At 37.3% G+C, this 18,895-nt stretch overlaps 1 protein-coding gene across 7 annotated transcripts in view; it reads left to right on the plus strand.

Moving 5' to 3' along the window:
* ARHGEF7 (Rho guanine nucleotide exchange factor 7) overlaps positions 1–18,895 on the plus strand; it is a 126,118-nt gene that overhangs the window by 75,252 nt on the left and 31,971 nt on the right. For all 7 annotated transcript variants that reach the window (XR_007900829.1, XM_051772824.1, XM_051772822.1 and 4 more), the window contains 4 exons: positions 4,431–4,553; positions 15,448–15,586; positions 16,465–16,524; positions 17,716–17,862. Coding sequence is in view for 6 of the 7 variants with exons in the window: in XM_051772824.1 (XP_051628784.1) it covers positions 4,431–4,553; positions 15,448–15,586; positions 16,465–16,524; positions 17,716–17,862 (469 nt within the window). In the remaining variant the exon portion in view is untranslated. The remainder of the gene's footprint in view (positions 1–4,430; positions 4,554–15,447; positions 15,587–16,464; positions 16,525–17,715; positions 17,863–18,895) is intronic.

Below are 18,895 nucleotides of genomic sequence, written 5' to 3' on the forward strand. Positions count from 1 at the left end.
GCCCCTTATTTCAGTAACCTTGTTAACTGTGAAGCATCTGGAGATGACATCCAATCCTGTGTTTCTTCACTAACTACACCTCTTGGAGTCATTAATCGCAGTTATCCTGTAATAATTTTTACAGACCTTCACTTCTCTGCTATCAGCTTTTAACTTCAAGGCATTCTCTGTACTGACCTCCTGCAAGCATGGCAAACTTACTATTGATGCTCCAGCTCCTTCAAGAGGCTGGGAGAGTGGAAGTAAATTCTACTGTTTATCTTTGTGGGAGGAAGTGGAGAAGATCATATATTCTGTATTGTCACCTTTTTTCTGTCAGCTGTCAGGCCAGCTTTAGTTCAGTTCTCATTGCTGGTTTTGATCTGTCTTAAAACTAACCTTGTTGTTCAATCACACTTACTTTTTTATTTCTTTCCTTAAATTACCAGGCAGTGGGAGCCCATTTTAAATCTGGAGAAACAGAAGTGATAGCCATTGGATATAACTCCAACAAGCAGATAATGTCAGGTAGTTTAGATATAGTCATATGATGATTCCTCTAGCATGTCTACAACAGCAGAGCCTTTGTTTTGGTTCTCTTACATCTGTAAATAGAATTAAAAGATACCTTTGGGTTTTTAGAACTGAAGTTGTTATAGTTTATATATATATGTATAAATATTTATGTGATTCCTTTTTAATTAAAGTACCAAATATGAGAAGAATATTTGGATGACAACTTCAGAATGAACTGTGAAATAACTGTGCTTTTTATTGAACACATTAATTACCAAAGGGTTTGTATGATGTGGTGATACACATTAAATTGTTAGTTTTTCAGCAGTTAAAGGAGGTATAGATAAGTTATCTACTGAAAATTGTAGAACACGTGCAATTAGTGCATGGATTAGAAAAGTTAAAGGGGATAAGTTGCCACCCACTTATAAAGTCTTTAAATTAGCTTAATTCAACAAAGAATGTGCAGTATAAAGTGGCAATGCATGTGCAACACATGAAAGAGAATAATGTCAGTCTTTGATTCTGCTAAAAGAAAGCAGACGGAGAAGACACAGATGTCTGCTTGGTGCAAACAGCCATAATTCACCCTCCACCCACATCACTACAGTATGAAATGGAAATTTAACCATTTTTAGCAACTGTATGTTGGAGCCTCCTGCTCTTTAATACTGAGTGATATGCCTTGAATATGTCTTCAGAGTTTGCAACTTTGGCTGCATCTATTACTCGAAGAATGTATTATTAGCTCATGCTTAGATTTATTTAAAGGGGACCAGCTGCTAGGCAGGAAATGCTGCTAGGCAGGCTGTAAGAATAGCATTCTCTCAGTATGCTGGGATTTTCCCCTAAAAATCTGCAAAACCAGACAATCAATGCTGCTCAGAATTTAAACTTTTTTTTTTTTCCAAGAGAAATAAAGATGCAGACAGTAAAATATGAGCCCTAGCCTTTAATATAGGGCATGCTGATAATGTGGTCAGAGTGTATCTGTCATGATGTGTGTGCTGGGGATTCAGCTGTTGTTTTCTGGGTGTGTGTAATGAACATGGCTTTCAAATCAGGAAGCGTGTTTCCCCTGCCTCGCATTTTGAACATCTCTGCAGTCAATTTTGACTTCATTTGGGGTAGGTCTTCCCACGCTGTGCAGAGGGACTGAACAGCTTAGTAGGAGATAGACTTAGTGTTTTGAAATTTGGGGGAGTATTTCTGTGCATGAACTCTGAATTCTGATTACTATGAGCAGACCTAAGGAGTGGGATAAGATGACTCTGTTTGAGCGGGATGGGAACATCCCCTGCCTGGAGGAGTGGTTGTCCTGGAAAGCTGAATGTTTTCTCTTCTGCTGAGGTTCACTGGAGCATCTCTCACTTTTTTCCAGAGGGAATATACTAAATATTGATATCTAGGAACTTTATGTACATGTTCAGGACAACTACAGAAAATCTTGACTTTTAAAATTATTTTTTTTTCAGAAAAACAATATTCTTCAAGAGAGAATTGTTGGAACTGATCTTTGCGTGGAGCCCTTTGACTGTACAAACACTGTATCTATTGAGTACTTACTGAGGACTCATTTAGCTTTATAGCAGAGTGAAATACTGGTTTAAGAGTAGTAAAATAGATAACAAGAACAACAACAACAAAATCCACTGTCTCATCTTGCAAAGAAGCAAAGACTCTGCATACTTTTGGTAGGAAATGCAGTCTTTATGCAAGGAGAGCAAGTGCATGGAGAAATTGAAACATTTTGTTGTGCACATGTTGTACAGTGGGTTTAGGCAAGGTGTCAGAAACAAGTTTGTAGTCTAAGACTGATGAAAGTTTAGTGTCCCATCTTCTGGTTAGCTTCAGTGTGGGTTATACAATTGGCTATTAGCCATACCCTACAGCCTACAGCTGAAGAGGCTTAGTCCTTTAAGTGGGAGTCACTCTGTCAAAGAGTTTCATCCCTTCTGACACTCTTACAATATTGCTCTTTTGTTTGTCCAATTTATTTGTTCTCACATAGGAAGCAGCCCTGTATAGGTATTCCTGTGTGGTTCTGAGAATGGTGGCATAGTAGCAGTTAGGATGCATGGCTGGTTAGAGTATGTGCTTTTTTCTGTCAGTTGGTGTATAACTTGAAAATTATTTGAGATTATAAAAAAGTATGTGAGTGTGCTTTTTTACATCTCACCTGTATGGCTTAAGGAGTTAATAGGAATAGGACTGGAAGAGCTGCACTCTTTCTTTCACCCCCACCCTGCTTATATTGATGCAGAAATCAGAAGTCAGACTTGTACTCTCTGCTGATTGTACCAGTTCTAAGCTGGAGTTATGCAGCCAATTTCAGATATTTATACTCCAGATATTTTCTTGCTGCAATGTGCAATAACAGTTTCTGCTAAAAACTTTTGAAAATTACATTGTGTATATTCATACTGTCTTCCTTCATATCCTGTCCTTCTTTACTTATATGAATATGTGTATATTTCTTTGGAAAACTTGATCAAAACTGATTAGGTTTACTAAGAGTGTGTGAAAGTAAGCTTTTCTTATAAGTCATCTTTTTTTGAAGTCACTGAGGCTGCTATTATTTAAGCACCATTTTATGCTAGACAAAATAAACTCTTCTGAACAGACTTGTAAAATTTTCCTTCACTGTTTAGCAAATGTGGTGTATCTGAACATGAAAGATGTAGAAAGTATTTCTGCACTGATGGTGGTAAAGCAGCATTCTTGTCCTGGTTACAACCCAACATAAAAGTGCTTTATGGTCCTTAAAAACTAAGATGAGTGACAATTGTGTAAAAACAGCCTGTTACTGCACTGTAACTGGTTTCTATTTGTGTTATTAGAGCTTAAGAGGGTACTTGGATCTTTTAATGAATATTTAAATCCTATCATCTCTGCCTGTGTAAGGTAAAGGAAGAGAATCCTGTTGCTACGCCGTCTAGTTTTTGTCTTAATTGCTGAAATAGTGCTTTTAAGATTTGTCATGGCATATATAAGTGGATCATAAACTATTCTAACAGATGGGTATATTCACTGAAAATTTAATTCCCTAAAGAAGGTGCTAATTACCATTAATTTTTGAAAATATTTTACTGAATGACAGTTCTACAGGTATGTATTATATTCTGCCTATACTATGGTGGCATAAGCAGAAGGAGGAGAAAACTGTTGGATGCTGGTCAGTAACCATAGAAATCTATCTGTTATTTTTATAAAAAAAACCCAAACAAAAATAGCAACAAAACAAAAATCACAAAACGAAACCAAACAGACGCTGTGTCCTGGTTCTACCCCAGCCAGCTGCCAAGCCTCATGCAGCCACTTGCTCACTCCCCCACAGTGGGAACGGGGTAGAAACTAGAAAACTCGTGGGTTGAGATAAAGACTGTTTAATAGGAAAAGCAAAAGCTTCTCACACAAGCAGAGCCAAACAAGGAATTTATTCGCCACTTCCCATGGGCAGGCAGGTGTTCAGCCATCTTTGGGAAAGCAAGGCCCCCTCAGGTGCAACAGCTACTTGGGAAGACAAACACCATCAGTCTAAACATCCCCCCTTCTTTCTTCTTCCCCCAGTGTTATACAGAGCAAGATGTCCTATGGTATGGAATATCCCTTTGGTCAGTTGGGGTCAGCTGTACTGGCTGTCTCTCCTCCCAGCTTCCCTTTTTTCCCCTACCTTCTTGCTGGCATGGCAGTACAAAAATCAGAAGAGGCCTTGGCTCTGTGTAAGCCCTGCTCAGCAATAGCAGAAACATCTCAATATTAGCAACCCCGTGTTCAACACATAGCCAAAACACAGCCCCATACCAGCCACTGTGAAGAAAATTAACTCTACCACAGCCAAAACCAGCACATAATATACACTGCTTTTCTAGGCTTTAATTTATTTCTGTCTGGTTGGTATTACAGTATTTTCATATTCATTATTCTGTTTTTAGGTTGCCTGAAGCTCAGCAGAGGGTTGGAGGATGTTTTCTAAATTTGATGCCTCAAATGAAAAGCTTATACCTTACGTACTGTGCCAACCATCCATCAGCAGTAAATGTTCTCACAGAACACAGGTATGTTTACTTTGTGGTCTTTTAAGTCTGATACCAAAAGGTGTGCAACATACTTGCATTGTGAAGCTATGATGTCTCTTTTGACATGTGTTTAGTATGGTAAACCTTGTTTAAGGAAAAAAAATTATTAAAAAAAAAGACAAAAAGCCCCATGACACAAAGCTGTTTCGTATGATCAGGACCAGCTTGTCACTTTTGGCAGTGTTATCGACTATTTGAAAGAATTTTTTCATTGAAAGAGCACATGCTGGACTCTGAATATGTAAAAGAAATGTTACTGGTTGTCATCTTTGTTTTAAAAATGTTGAGATCAAAACAAGTTTGTAAAATCATGGCATAATTGACATGACTACTAGTAGGCTTTCTAGACAGTTGGTGCACTGTAACTTAGCCCTGTAAAATCCTGTGTGTCTGTATGTACTGAACTTCATAATTGTATCCCCTTAGCTTTACTTTTGAGTGATAAGAGTATGAGCTTTTTAAGTTTACAAAATTACTGTTTTCTGTGTGTAAGAAGTAGGATGCCAAGTTAACATGATGTAGGGTTGCTCAGCTTTTGAACAGGCCTTCAATTTGCATAGTGGATGGCCTGTATCACTTTGAGGGAAAAGTATTGAGGCCAGAATTTGATTCAAGAAATCTGCTTTCACAAACTTTTGCTATGTATTTGTATTCTCCTGATGACCCACAAGCTGAATCATGTTATTTTGGGGCTTTTTATGTTTGCTTGTGTGGTGCAGGACAGAACCATGACCTCCTCTTGAAGGTTAGCCATAGGACAAATTCTAGCAAGATATATATTCTTTTTTGATTCATCCCCCCTTCCTTTTCTGTCTTCTTGTGATGGACAGAAATCCATCCTCAAGAATTTTGAGTATTCTTAGCACTTTGTAAATGAAGAGGAGCACAATTGATTTTTTTACTATATTGTTAGCTTCTTTCAGGAACTCAAATTTCATTTTAACAGCAACATCATGTGGCGTATTTGTGAGCTTTACTCGTAATATTATGAAGATAAACCCCCTAGTTTTAGACAAAAAACTGAAGTATCATTTGTTAGTAATACATGCAACTATATTTCAACCCTGGTTTACAAAATCAAGATGCAAATTGACATTACGCTATAGGCAGAAAGAAGATAAGTTTTTGTTATTAAAATTCAGTAGGACAAAAAAATGTTTAAAACTCCCTGATGAAATCCTTTAGTGTTTGCTTTCTTTCAGATGGCCCTCTTCTAGTACCATTTTTGATAAATGGTTAAAATACTTGGGTGATCTGTGCCTGTGGGGTATTTAATACTCTTGGGCTTAGATTTTTGTTTGTTCGTGCCCTTATGCTCTTTCCATACAGAGGTCTGGGATTTAAACTATAGGTGGAAGATGATGTGTGACAGCGAAGTGATCATCTTCATTTCTTTAGATTTGGAGATTCTTGTAAAGGATTATCTTAACTTTCTGAACTCTGAGAAGTGGTGATAGAAATGTGAGAAGTGGTGATAGAAACCTGTTTATTTTGTAAATGGAGAAGAGAAGCATTTCTTCTCCTTCATGTTTCTTTGTACATAGATTGTCCTAAGAAAAATTCAGCTTCAGGTCTGTGAAGTCAGCTTGATATCAAATCCTGGCAGAGCCAATATAAGTATCATAGAGGAGTTAAATAATTTGGATGTGGAAGCAGGTTCAAAGCAATTGTGTTGTTTGTATGAGATAGCTTAAGAGAGAGAAGTTGTGATAGACAGTTCTCTGTTTAATTCTGTTGTGTTGCCAAACGTGACTCAACAGAATTAAATCCTGTTGTTTTTAATTACCCTTATTTTATTATTCTAATACCTTAATTTTTGTTGTCCAACACTGCTGTAGTTAGCAAGTGGCTTGACTAAGTATTCAGCTTGAGACAGCTGCCATGAAGAAATCAGAAAGTGGCTTTAAGCAGTTCTGAACCTTTTCCTCTTGGAATGCCAGAAAACTTTTAATTACATTGTTTTAAAAGTATGGAGAAAGAGGGGAATAACAGACTGATTGGAAAATAGTCAGAACTGTCTCCTTGTCTGTTTAGCTGAGATGTTTTTAATGTGTAAAAGCATCTGTTATAAAACTTAATGTAAAAATTACCATGAGGTTTGAGGATAGTCATGATTGTAATAATGATGAAACAGCTGCACTGCACTTAATACTGGATAAAAGACCCAGATTTAGGTCTTTTCTTAAAAGATGATGTTTTGTTGGTGTTTTTTAGGAGTACAATTTTAGCAGAGGGTTCAAAACCATTCTATGTGTTTTAATACCAGCAAAAAATAAGAGAGAGAAATGGGTGTTTGTGGAATACTTGGATTTCAATATCATGTTTGTAACAGCTGTGCTATGCAGTGGCATTTTAGAGAGAGGAAAAAGGAGCAATCTGGAGTGGTTTGATATTGAACATATTTGATTTGTAACAATCTTACTGTCTACAGAAAATTATTTCTTACCATGAACTCTGTGCACTTCATAAAATGAACAGGTATGTATTAACTGTGCCTCTGAAAACCTTTTTACAAAAAACCTAGCAAATAATTTAAAGTCAAATTCTTGTATCAGAAAATTAGTATTTTCTGCAGTTTATTAGGCTCACTTGTTTTTGCTGGGAACCATACCAACAAAAAAGAAATCAAAAACATCTCCTAGCTAGGTGCCCTAGACGAAACTTCAGAAACTTTTATTTTGGTTTTGGTTTTCTTTATTCTATAAAATATAATACTGTTGTTTTTTTACTGTCACTGACTAAAAATAAATTGAAGAAAATTGGCTGTCATTAACTGAAGCATTAACTGTGTTTTTTCTTTAACCAGTTGGATCACTGTAACATCAAAATTGTAAGCAGTTGTCTGGTTTGGTGGAATATTACACATATGAGGTTTTTATATGTCATTTGCTGAGATATTAAGCATGCTCTTCAAGCAGTGTTGTAATACCTGTTAAAATGTTGTTGACACCTGGTAGAGTCTGTGTCTATGCATATTTATATATACATTAAAAAAACCCCAGGATGTTAAGTTACTCAGAATCATTGTGGACTTCTAGACAAAAAATTGAATAGCATTTTTGTGAAGCCAGTTCTAAATAGCAGTACTTTGGGTGGAATTAGAGATTTAAAAGGGGTATTCAGTTGGAATGTGACCATCTTTTTTTTTGCCTTTTTTTCCCTCCTTTTTTTTAACTGGCATCCAATATGAATGCCTGTCTGTTTCCTCTTTCTCTTCTTTGCCATTGCAGCAGCAACGTGGGGGCTTTTATTCAGTTAATATGTAATAAGGGGATGTGTGTGCATATATGTTCACATATGTGCATGTTTATGTAAATATGTAGTGAGGTGTGAAGGCGATTAATTATATTATTTAAAGAATAAGAGATTTTTGATGTTCAAATCTTCAAAACCACAAACATATTTCATTTAATAAGTTAAATTATTAATAAACTATTAAAATAAGTATTATTGGGGACCCAAGTGTATATGACCATGAAGAAATGGGAATAAAACCTAATGGAGCCCCAAACAGGAATTCAGGTTCCAGAGCTATCTGTTTCTGAGGTTGTATTTCCCTCTGATAATCACTACAACAACAAAAGCTTTCTATTAAATTTGGAGACAGGTTCTCTTGGTTCCAGTTGTGGCTTTATAGGTTTTATCTGTGTGTTAGAGTTGGTACACAACATAATTTCTCAAATTTTAAACTGTCTTGAGATTTGGTAGGGGCATTTTGTCTCAGAAATTGTTTTGGATCTATTGTATACTTTTTCCCCCTGAATTTAACTTTTTTTCTATGTAATAAATCAGTTATTTTGAAGGATTCAGTAATTTTTCTTCAAATCTGTCATTGTATCTTGTAATTGTGTCTTAAGCCACTGGCTAGAGCTGAAGAGGTGGAGTTTGGCAGGTACAGTTGGGTAGTGGCTCTGGCAGAGCACAGTATTTTGCATATATCCTCCACAGTTCCCTTCTTGTAGTGGCTATAGTGCCAGTGTACAGGATCCCTGTTTTGTTTACTTTATTCTGTAACAATCATACCCGTGTGACTCCATTGTGTCAGGTTTGTTTCTAGTATCTCAAAATTTTGCTTTGAAGATCCCAGTTCAAGTGCAAGGGTAGGTGATCCAATATATGGTATTATTTTAGGAGAGAATTTTGCTAGCTGGTGTTACGACCCGCTCCAAAAAAAGGGGAGAGGGGTAACCCAGGTTCTTATCAATAATTCCCTTGGGGTGGATTAGAGTGAAACGACACTGAATAATCGGTGTCTGAAAGCATATATTGGTAAGGTTTATTTTAACAATTTTGTATCAACAGATATGCTAGCATTTTGGGTGTTGTCATATAACAACGTGGCATAGAGATAACCTTTGGGGGGGGGGGAATGCATAGAGGAGAAAGACAGGATAAGAGTAAGGGAGAGTAAGGAAAAAGAAAAGAGAACAGTGGAAAAAAACGTATATAGTCACCGCCCACGGGGTCCAGCGATGACACTTGGTAGTTGCCTCTTCCATGTCTGTCAGTTGAAGTGGTGGCCTTGATCTGCTGGGGGTGAAGGAGAGAAGCCCCCACACGCCAAGAAGTTATGAGTTGTTCTATCCATGGTCAGTGTCACGGGCCGTGCCTCGAGCCTCCAAACTCTCCCTGGCCTGCGCAGAGTTTCTGTGTCTGGCCTGGTTCCCACCTTTCAAGATTGGGGGGGGGGGGGGGTATGGGCTTTAATGGGCCATCAGTTATAAACTCGGCTCTTTCTGCCTTTTCAGGGCTTGACACCTTCAGCATTGGAGGGAGGGATGGGCCCAACTGCCCATCTGAGGTCAAAAGCCTGCAGAAAAGTCTCCTAGAATGCATAAATCATTAACCGTTTCAGTCTCTGACAGCTGGTGAGAGCAGTACTGCCTTGATAACGTGGTGTTTAGTCAAAGTAGCTCTGGTTCCTCTGTGTGCTTCTGATCATAGACATATGCTTGCCTTCCAGTAAGAGAAGGAACAGAATGAGCAACTGAAGGTGTAAAAGAATGAGTTTCCCTCAGATTAAGAAACCCAGTTGGATACAAAGTACAGAAATGAGTAATTACAACAGAGTAAGGAGTGCCAGGAACATGAAGTGTTACCTACCTGGGGAAGATCACAAGCCATAAAGTTCAGTACAAGGAGAAAGTCCAGTAAAGAAAAAGAGGGGGCAGAAGCTAGGACTGGCACCTTGTGTGGACTGCATCCAAAAATGACAAGAGGAAAGGTATTTAAATATAGAAATTACTGAAGGGTGGATAGCGTAATTAAAAAAAAAAAAAGTTTAACAACTCCCGCTGATCAGTGGACATGACTCTTCTGAAGAAATATGGACAGTGCAGACCCAATGTAACCAGCATTAGGTATGTAATTTTTGGAGGAGTGGAGTGTGGTGTTAAGTTTTCTTTACTTTGTTTAAACAGCACTGTGTTTATTTTAAAACAAACAAAAGAAAAATGTTCCCAAAAGAAAATTAAGTTGATGAAAAAGCAACCAAAAATTACTGACAAACACCTGCCTCTTTTATTTTGCTAAGTGGCAAGTATTGAGCCAGTTCTCAGCACCAAGAAGGCTATTCACAAATCTTTGCTTGTTCAAATATTAATTTTGCTAGATTCTTGTGTTCTCTTAGATAACATGTCCCAAGCATATTCTACACTTGCATCACAGACGTACCAGTCTGGATAAAATTTGTGGAGCTGAAACATCACAATTACTCTGAGTAACTGGAGCATGGAATACAGATCAGCTTGAGTCAGAAAACTCTTTGTGCCTCCTCCACTTTGGAGGATCCCTGAGCCTGCAAGTGTGCAGGCTGATGTCATACGCCAAGCAGCAGTCCCTGGGAGAGGAGCTTGACTGGGAAGTTTAGCCCTAGGAAATTAAAAGCTGCAGTAGAGGGGTTGCTGAGCCAAGCTGTGTCACAACGCTCTCAAAATGCGGTGCCTGTGTTCAGTCCTCAGACCCCTCAGCAGTGATAGCTCGTGCTCCATCTCTTACAAACAGAGACCTACTTCAGAAGTGTAAGTTGTGGTTTTAAATGATTTTTCTGGATCTGCTTTCCTCAAGTTTAAATGGCCTTTTTTTTCTTTGCCTTCTGTTACTTGTAGGCACATCTGAACTTGTTTTCTTCCCTCCCCCAGTCTGATTTGCAGCTTTTGAGGCAGATATACTATGAAAGATTTGAATATATTAATAAGGCTTAAAGACACTTTTCATGGTGACCTTTAAAATATCTCAAGTTTGAACTAAAACTAGTCTGGAATAGGAAGAACTCTTCAACTTGGGATTTCAGAATAAATGAAGCACAGCACTTGAGTATACTTCTCTGCATTTTATTGTGTAAAATAATGTAAGTAGTGAATTAAGGTCTCATCTACCTCTTTCTGAAAAGCTACTTAGGCAGTTGTGACTGAGTTGATGATTTCACCATTCAAAAGTTTTTCCTGTTCAGCTAAATGATACCTTTTTTTTTTTTTAAAATGTACTGCGTAGCTGTGGGCTGGAGTTTCGTTTAGTGCATGCTGCCTAGGAGACTGTGGTGCTTGCAGTCATCAATTGAAATTGTGACATGAAAGAGCCATTGTCTTTGGCAAAGCAGCTGACACTGACTTTTTTTAAGCTGCAATTAATTAAAAGTCAGTTGTGAACTGTTGTCATGTTTGAACAGGATTTTAAGCCACTCATAGGTTATTGAAAGTAAACTCTTCCATTATATCCTGTATTGTATTTATCTTTTGTGACTAAATGAAAGACATTCACTTTGAGCTAAAGTAACATCCACATTTTGATGGATATTTTATGTCAACAAAGCTGCAGAGGTGGCAGATTGGTATAGCATAAGTAGAATGATAACGGGGTCTGCATGATGGAACTGTTCAGACAAAATTTTGGGAACTCTTGTATTAGTGGAGTGTGTGCACGTGTTCAGACTGGAGCTTGAGCAAGCTGGCATGTCAGAACTTGTCAGAGGGAAGTGCAGAATTGTATGAAAGAAAATATTGTCCTCTTGGGAATGTTGGGAGGAAAACTACATCATTCAGTTTTAATTACACCTATTAACACTTCTCAGTATAAAAGGCTTGCTGATGATGCCATTGCTAAGCCTGTTTTTCAGGACTTTGTGTACATTTCCAAGTGAGCTGAGGTTTAAACTTGCTCCATGGGTTCCTATACTGTGATTAAGTAAAAAGATGATGATAAACAAACAAGTATCACTTGAGCAGTGAATGGCATAACCAAAGAGTGTGTTTAGTTTAAGGGATTGCAGAGCAGATAGCAAAAGCAAGTTAATACCAGGTTTTTATTTCAGGTTTTAACTCAGGCTACAGTGAGTTTTTTTGTACTTTCTCATGTCTGTTTTATAATGCTGTAGTAAAGATGAAATGGAACAACAATAGTGAAAATTAGAGATGTGAATGTGGGTGAAATGGTAACCAATGTTCCTTCTGCTGTAGAAGCGCTAAATTTAAAAAAAAAAAAAAGGGAGAAGGAAGTGCCTGCCTTGTGTTAGTGGGTAGCTTAGCAAATATAATTTATATAATGTGTTTGTATACACCTGACAGCATGGAGATGGCCGAAGTAATTAGGAATGGGGGTTTTCACCTTTTTGCAACCTAAGGGCAAAAACTAGCACCGATCAGAACAGTGTTAAATTGAATGGCCTGTGGTATTTGAGATTGGCTGCTGTGTGGGGGTGAAAAGAGAAGCTGCATAATACTTGTATGAATTGTGCTGCCTGAAATGCAGAAGAATAGTAGATAATGTAAAGGGGCAGAGCTGGTAAAATTAAGCAGCAGGGGCTGTGTGTCTGACTGAAGTAATCAAAATGTAGTGAATGAGTATAAATAGCTACTCTCCCTTGGTTCTCATAGCAAATGTCTTTCACTTCAAAAAGATGAAATATGATGAAATACTGTATGTAACCTAACTTTATGATGCTGACATGGATGGGGGTGCTTACAGGTAGAATTAGTGGATAAAACAAAAAAAGCAGTGGTGTGCACTTGATCAGAGTCATACACAGAGTGAACTGAAATTTAAAACCACTGGGTGTCTCCTGACAGAATGACTTTCACAGGTGAACTTTGGTAAAGCTTCCTGTGAAAACTGAGTGTCACGTCTTCATTACTTACTGGAAACGGGTTCTTTCCTTTAATCTGAGTCAGGAGGAGAGGACATGCCACCGCAGCATAGCCATGCAGCTTGGTGTTTCAGCGAATTTCCCGGAATATTTGACCAAGAAGTAGCTGGTAACACTGTAAAACCAAGACATAGTTATCAGACAAAATCTTTAGTCTTGTTTAGAGTGCCACTGGAATCAGTTGTCAGGTTCTGAAGTTTATGTGATTTTCTGCTGAGCAAGGGCTGGGACTAAGAAAGCATTAGGCAAAGTAGGTCTTCAGACTCTAGGTATTCAAAGTTGGCCAGCTTTACCTAATTTTAAATTTAAGTTCAGAAAGTACTCAGGCTTATCTGTGTTCCATTATTATGACTTTTCCTGCAAGGTATTGTAGGAGGTTGTTCAATGAGTTTTAATTTTGGCTAAAACCTGATTATGTCACGAGCTGATTTTAGGAGGCCTGGAATTGCTGATACATCTTGCTTAAAAGGGATGTAGCAGATTCTTTCTTAAGTGTGCCTAGCCCTTCTCTTTGCATCTTTAAAATGCACAGCAGGTGTTGGGAAATCCCCTCACCCTTTTTCTGGACTGAGCAGTTGAATGCAGCAGAAATTGCACAAATACATGCACGAAGGAGTGCCTGGACCTTGTTAGAATGGGGGTGGTGAGCTCTAAAAAGAGGTGATGTAAAGTGATGTTGGACCTGACAATTCAGAAACAGTGCTGGATATACATAAGCAAGGTAGTGTAAGTAAATACTGATTAACTAATCTGAAGACAAGTAAACTTGGAGTAAACTGTATGGAAAAGTACCTTCTCTTCTGTGAACATCTGAGAGATGAACGATCCATGTGAGATAGTGGGTAAAGCACTTACATTGGGGTGGGAATGTCACGGTTTGTAGAACTATAGAATCATTTAGGTTGGAAAAGACCTTTAAGATCAAATCCAACGGCCAAGTCTGCCACTAAACCATGTCCCTAAGCACCATGTTGATGTCTTGTTCTACTGTCTTCATCTATTTGGACAAATTACATTAATAAGCAGTGTCACTTGTTCTGAAATGAGGGGGAGTATGTGTGTGTGTCTTGGGGGAAGTACAATGGTCTGTTTTGTGTTAATGTACATAATACTTTTAAATACCATGACTCACTGATAATTGAGTGCATGTATTATGTCAGTGTCTTGTCAGTGTTTTTTCCCTATGGAATTCGAGCAGGTCAAGATTTGCTTTCATTTCTGCATGGAAACACTGTGCCCTAGGTTTGGAGATCTTTGCCCTTTCCTTTTGTTAATGTGACCATAATGTAACAAGTGTACATGTCCTTTATTGCTGTTTGATATTTGACACTGTTTTCTTTTTTACACTTTCTGAAAGTACTAAATATGGTATCTGGCTAAGGCTTCCTTTGAAAAATGAGACAATGCCAATGACTAGGGAGGGGGAAAAAATTAAGTAGTAGTTCTGATTTATGAGAGCATAATGCTATCGAGCAGTAGGAAGTAAAGACTTTCAGAATATCTTAGAGTGGAATTTACTCGACTGTCACATGAGAATAGCATTTTTTTCTTGTGTGTTTTTTTTTTGAGAACTAGTTAATTTACTATAACAAGGGCTTAAAACATGAGCAACTTCATCTGCAGATGACTAGAATACTTGAATGTAAGATGCTATCTTTTTAATAAGCAACTTTCTGAATTTCTTTTATTTAGATTTTGTCTTTAGAATCCTGTGTTCTTCTGCAACTTGTATTTTGTGAAGCCTGGCAATCAGCCCAAGTGCTGCTGTATCTTCCTTTCCCAATAGAGAGGGCTCATTTTGTTCCTGGTAACTTAAACTCTTGAAAAGCTAGTTCTCTTCCACCATAGTCCTCTGAAACCTCTGATTTATAAGGAAGCAGAAGATGTAATTATTTTGTCTCCTTGATAGCAAAGTGAGCTGAAATTCTCAGATGCACTGCTTTTTCAACTGAGTTAATGTAAAAAGCTGAGTGGCTGGACCAGTTCTTGTAAAAGATTCAAATATGAAAAAACATCTGGAGAAGGGGAGGTAGCCATCCTTGATACTTGGAGAGCAAGTATTTCTTACAACAGCTTTGCTGTCCAAACAAGTTGTGTTGTGTTAAGCACACCCTTAGTGAAACCCTAACTCAATTTAAGAATAGATTACACAGTAATTACTTCTACCATTTGTATGGATGTTCGTTACTTTTTTGCAGTAAAATTTTGGATGTGTGAGATGAGGTCATTAAACATGTAAGTGTGGGAGGGAAGAAAGTCCTGAAACATTCTGTGTCTTCTCATTAGTGCCTGACACCTAAAAAATAGTAATTTTTGTTTAAATATGAAACCATTGACTTGTATATTACCTGTGTAAACCACCTCTAAGGTCAGCTGTTATTTTACTAGAATAAAGAGCTAAGCAATAGAATATAGTGCAAATGGTTTTGTTCTTTAATCATTGCTTGGATGGGGTAGCATTTAGGAATTGCCTTTGAGCAATGGTTGCTTAGAATGATGGATTGGATCCTGTGTCTGTTTTTCCCTGGAAGGACTCCAAATCTACAAATGCCTTTGTTCCTGCAGTTTATTTAATGCATAAACCGATCACAGCACTTAAGTTGTATTGAATTACTTTTTTATTTATTTGACCCCTTGTTTTATTGGCATATTTTGTTGTAGATGAGAATCCAATGTAATTTTAGTTGTCTTGATAATTTAATCTTAATTTGCTTAAATATCTTGTGTACACAGTGAGGAGCTAGGAGAATTCATGGAGATGAAAGGTGCCAACAGCCCTGGGATCCTTGTACTGACCACGGGCCTCAGCAAACCTTTTATGCGTCTGGATAAATACCCCACGTTACTCAAAGAACTTGAAAGGCACATGGAGGTATATCTTATCAGCATTTATGTTCCAGCTTAATGATGATTTGACAACAATTATTTTAAAGGTACATGTCAAACATGATGGGACCCAAAACTACATTTGTTTGCTCTTCCGTCAGCCTTCTAAAGTACAGGCTGCAATGGTTTATTTAAGACTCAGTGCAGTGAAACTTCCTGTAAAAACTAAACATTTAAAGTGAAACTGTCCAGAGAAGCTAATCATCGCTCTTAGAACAGTCTTATAGGGGTCTTTAGTTGGCTTAGAATCGAATGTGTCTCCTGCATACTACCTGAGGCCACTTTATCTTGTAGAAGGAGTGCTGTTTCTCACCTCAGCATGTTGAACACATCACCAAAATAGTCCCTTTGACTCCTCCTCACCACTGTTCAAAAGTGATTGTTACAATACGGGAAGATGTTCAAGGAGCTACTGTTTTCACCTTTGCATTTTGTAGGTTAGATGTTTGGAGTGTGAACAAAGGAGAGAAACAGAAGGCATATGGGTCTTGTCACACAACTTGGTTTGTCAGTCAGTGACAACGGAACATGCTAGTTGGTCTGTAAGGAATCATGTTTGTGACAAAGCTAACATGCCAAATAAAACTCTCCTCTTAGGATTTCAAAATCTCTTATCCACTAGGTCTTGTAAAACTTCTGTGGCTCTATTTAAAGTGTAAGTAGGAATGTGACAAATAACTGCAGTTTTACTAGAAGCAACACCCACCAGTCTTTGATATAAAGCGGCCACGAAAAGAGAGCAGATCAGTCTACAAATTCAATTTTGCAGAATTGTTTATTTGTTTGTAGTTCAGCCTCTAACATTTTTTTAATTAATTGTACTGGAACTAAACTTTTTATGTATGTTTTCTCCATTGGTTTTAGGATTATCATCCGGATCGTCCAGATATTCAAAAATCCATGACTGCCTTCAAAAATCTTTCTGTAAGAGTCATAAAAGACTAGATTATCTATTTAAAGTAGAATATTTTCTAATTTTATCTCCCTCTATTGCTTAAAAATGTGACCTTTTTTGTAACTGTTTGTATAGTAAATTTTTGAAAGCCTGGAGGTTGATGCTGTTTGTAGCAGAGCTAAGAATGGTAATTTAGGATGGGGAGTTGCAGCAAATAGATTGTTGATGTCAGAGTTGCACAAAGGATTCTGCACCTCTGTCTGCCCTCTCATCATGCTTCATTTCCCTTTCTACCGGTGCTAACATAAGTAGTGTCCTGAAGAAGGGCTCTGTTAAACAAAGGAGTACGTTTTCTGATATTTTTAAAGTGCATTCCTTCTCAGGTAATGGTGTTGGAGCTGGGGGAGAGAGGATGAAGAGGAAAGTGCTAGTGAAGTTCAGAAGATGCAAGACTTTCAGTAATAATTGGAACATTGGAAGCTTAGTTTGAACAGATGAGCTGTCTGTTACTGCCTTTACAAAAGAAACCAAAACCCACACCTCAACTGCAACAAGCATATAATTAATGCAGTCTGAGTTACAATAAACTTAATGTTTTATGCTTCCTGTTAGGAATGTGTGCCGGTGGTAACCTGGCATTTTCTATTTTTTATTTTTTTAAATCAGAAATTTAATGTTAGCAGTGTTCAGAAGAGGTTTGTGTGTTCCATCCTGTTGGGTGCTATACAAACAAGAGGAAACAATTCTTGTTGAGAAAAATTCAAATTAATAGAAGCAGGTTGGAGACACTTAATAAAAATAGGAACACCAGGTTATACGTACTCATTGTTTGCACAGATGGCATGTGTCTCTTTACTGAAGAAAGAGGCTTTCTTGTATAGACATGTATTTCTGATAGCTGTGTTACTCTTTTCTGCTGAGCACATTTGGACATACAAAAATTTGAAATATAAAGAAAGGAGAAATTTGAGAAACAGCTATGACTGAATTTGGAACAGTAATTGGAGTCAGTGTATTGAAAAGTAAAATATTTAAGTTAGCAAAACTAGTTTATAAAAAATATTAGTCATAGTCATCTAAATGAAAATGCTTTAAGTAAGGTGCTGTCTTCTGTGTACCAGAAGCACAACAATAAATATAACTGTAATGATATTTCTATCCTTAACCCATTCCAAATTGATGGAGTTAATAGAAGTGGTATTTTTCCCTATGTTTGTTAGGCACAATGTCAAGAAGTACGGAAACGGAAAGAACTTGAGCTACAAATACTGACAGAAGCTATCCGTTGTTGGGAGGGAGAGGATATTAAAACACTTGGCAATGTGATTTACATGTCCCAGGTCATGATTCAGTGTGCTGGAAGTGAGGTAACATCCTTCTCATCTTTACTGCTGGTCTTTCCATTTTGAATAAAGTTCATTATAATCATTATGCAACAGAAATAAACAGAATGCTTCAGAGATGCTAATCTAAGTTAAAATCTGTCTCTGTTGATTTAAAGCCTTTTTTCAAAACCTGGAAAAAAAAATTTCCTCAAAGATGGATGCTTTCATCTGTAAAATTTATTGAAAAGTGACCGAATACAGCAGTTATAAATATTGTAAGATTATTTTTGCAGGACTGTTTTGAATGTGCATAATTAAACAGGATTTTTCATGTGTAGTTATGTTACAGGATCATTTTGCATAGTAGTTATCACAGTGTGTTTTAAATAGCAAATGCGTTCAAGTTTTATGTTGTAAAGTGTCTGGGGCATACGTTTCTTCCTGTTTTGGGCACATTGCTCAAGTAGTCAATTTTGAAATGCACGCTTGAGATATTCTGTTATTCTGTGATTCAGAAATGGAATAAGATGATAAATTAGAAAGTTGAAAGTGTCAAAGTCTGGGATCTTTTTTTTTTTTTAACCAAAGAAACAAACAAACCACACAAAGAAAAGCTTGTACTACTATTTTACCTATGTTAAAATAATCTTAAAAGCAAGTGTTAACAGAAAGGAAATGTTATACGAGTTACTGACATATTTTTACTGCTTGTTGTTACCCTGAAAAATTAATGAAGCTTTGAACCTGGTGGGGGCTTTTGAATTGCAACCTCATTCAGTCAGCTTCCTGCCTTGGAACAAAGATGTCCATAAATATAAAGAAAAAGAAAAATGTTTATGCAACTGAATATTTAAAAGTTAGTCACTTGATATTTTTCTCTCAGATATTTAGTCAGGTGCTAAAGTAAATAAGATTCAGTAGAGTTAATAGTGCATCTTCTGCAGTCATGTCTCTTTTTGAAGTCTTCAAAACAAATCATCACCCCCCACTCTCATTATGAGATAAAATGTCAAATGGAAGGGACTTCTAGAAGTTTCTGCATAGCACTACATCTTTTTGACTAGATACAGAACAG

This window comes from Manacus candei, unplaced genomic scaffold (genome assembly GCF_025592945.1).
Source record: "Manacus candei isolate 608988 ecotype Guabito, Panama unplaced genomic scaffold, ASM2559294v1 h1tg000159l, whole genome shotgun sequence".
NCBI lineage: Eukaryota > Metazoa > Chordata > Aves > Passeriformes > Pipridae > Manacus > Manacus candei.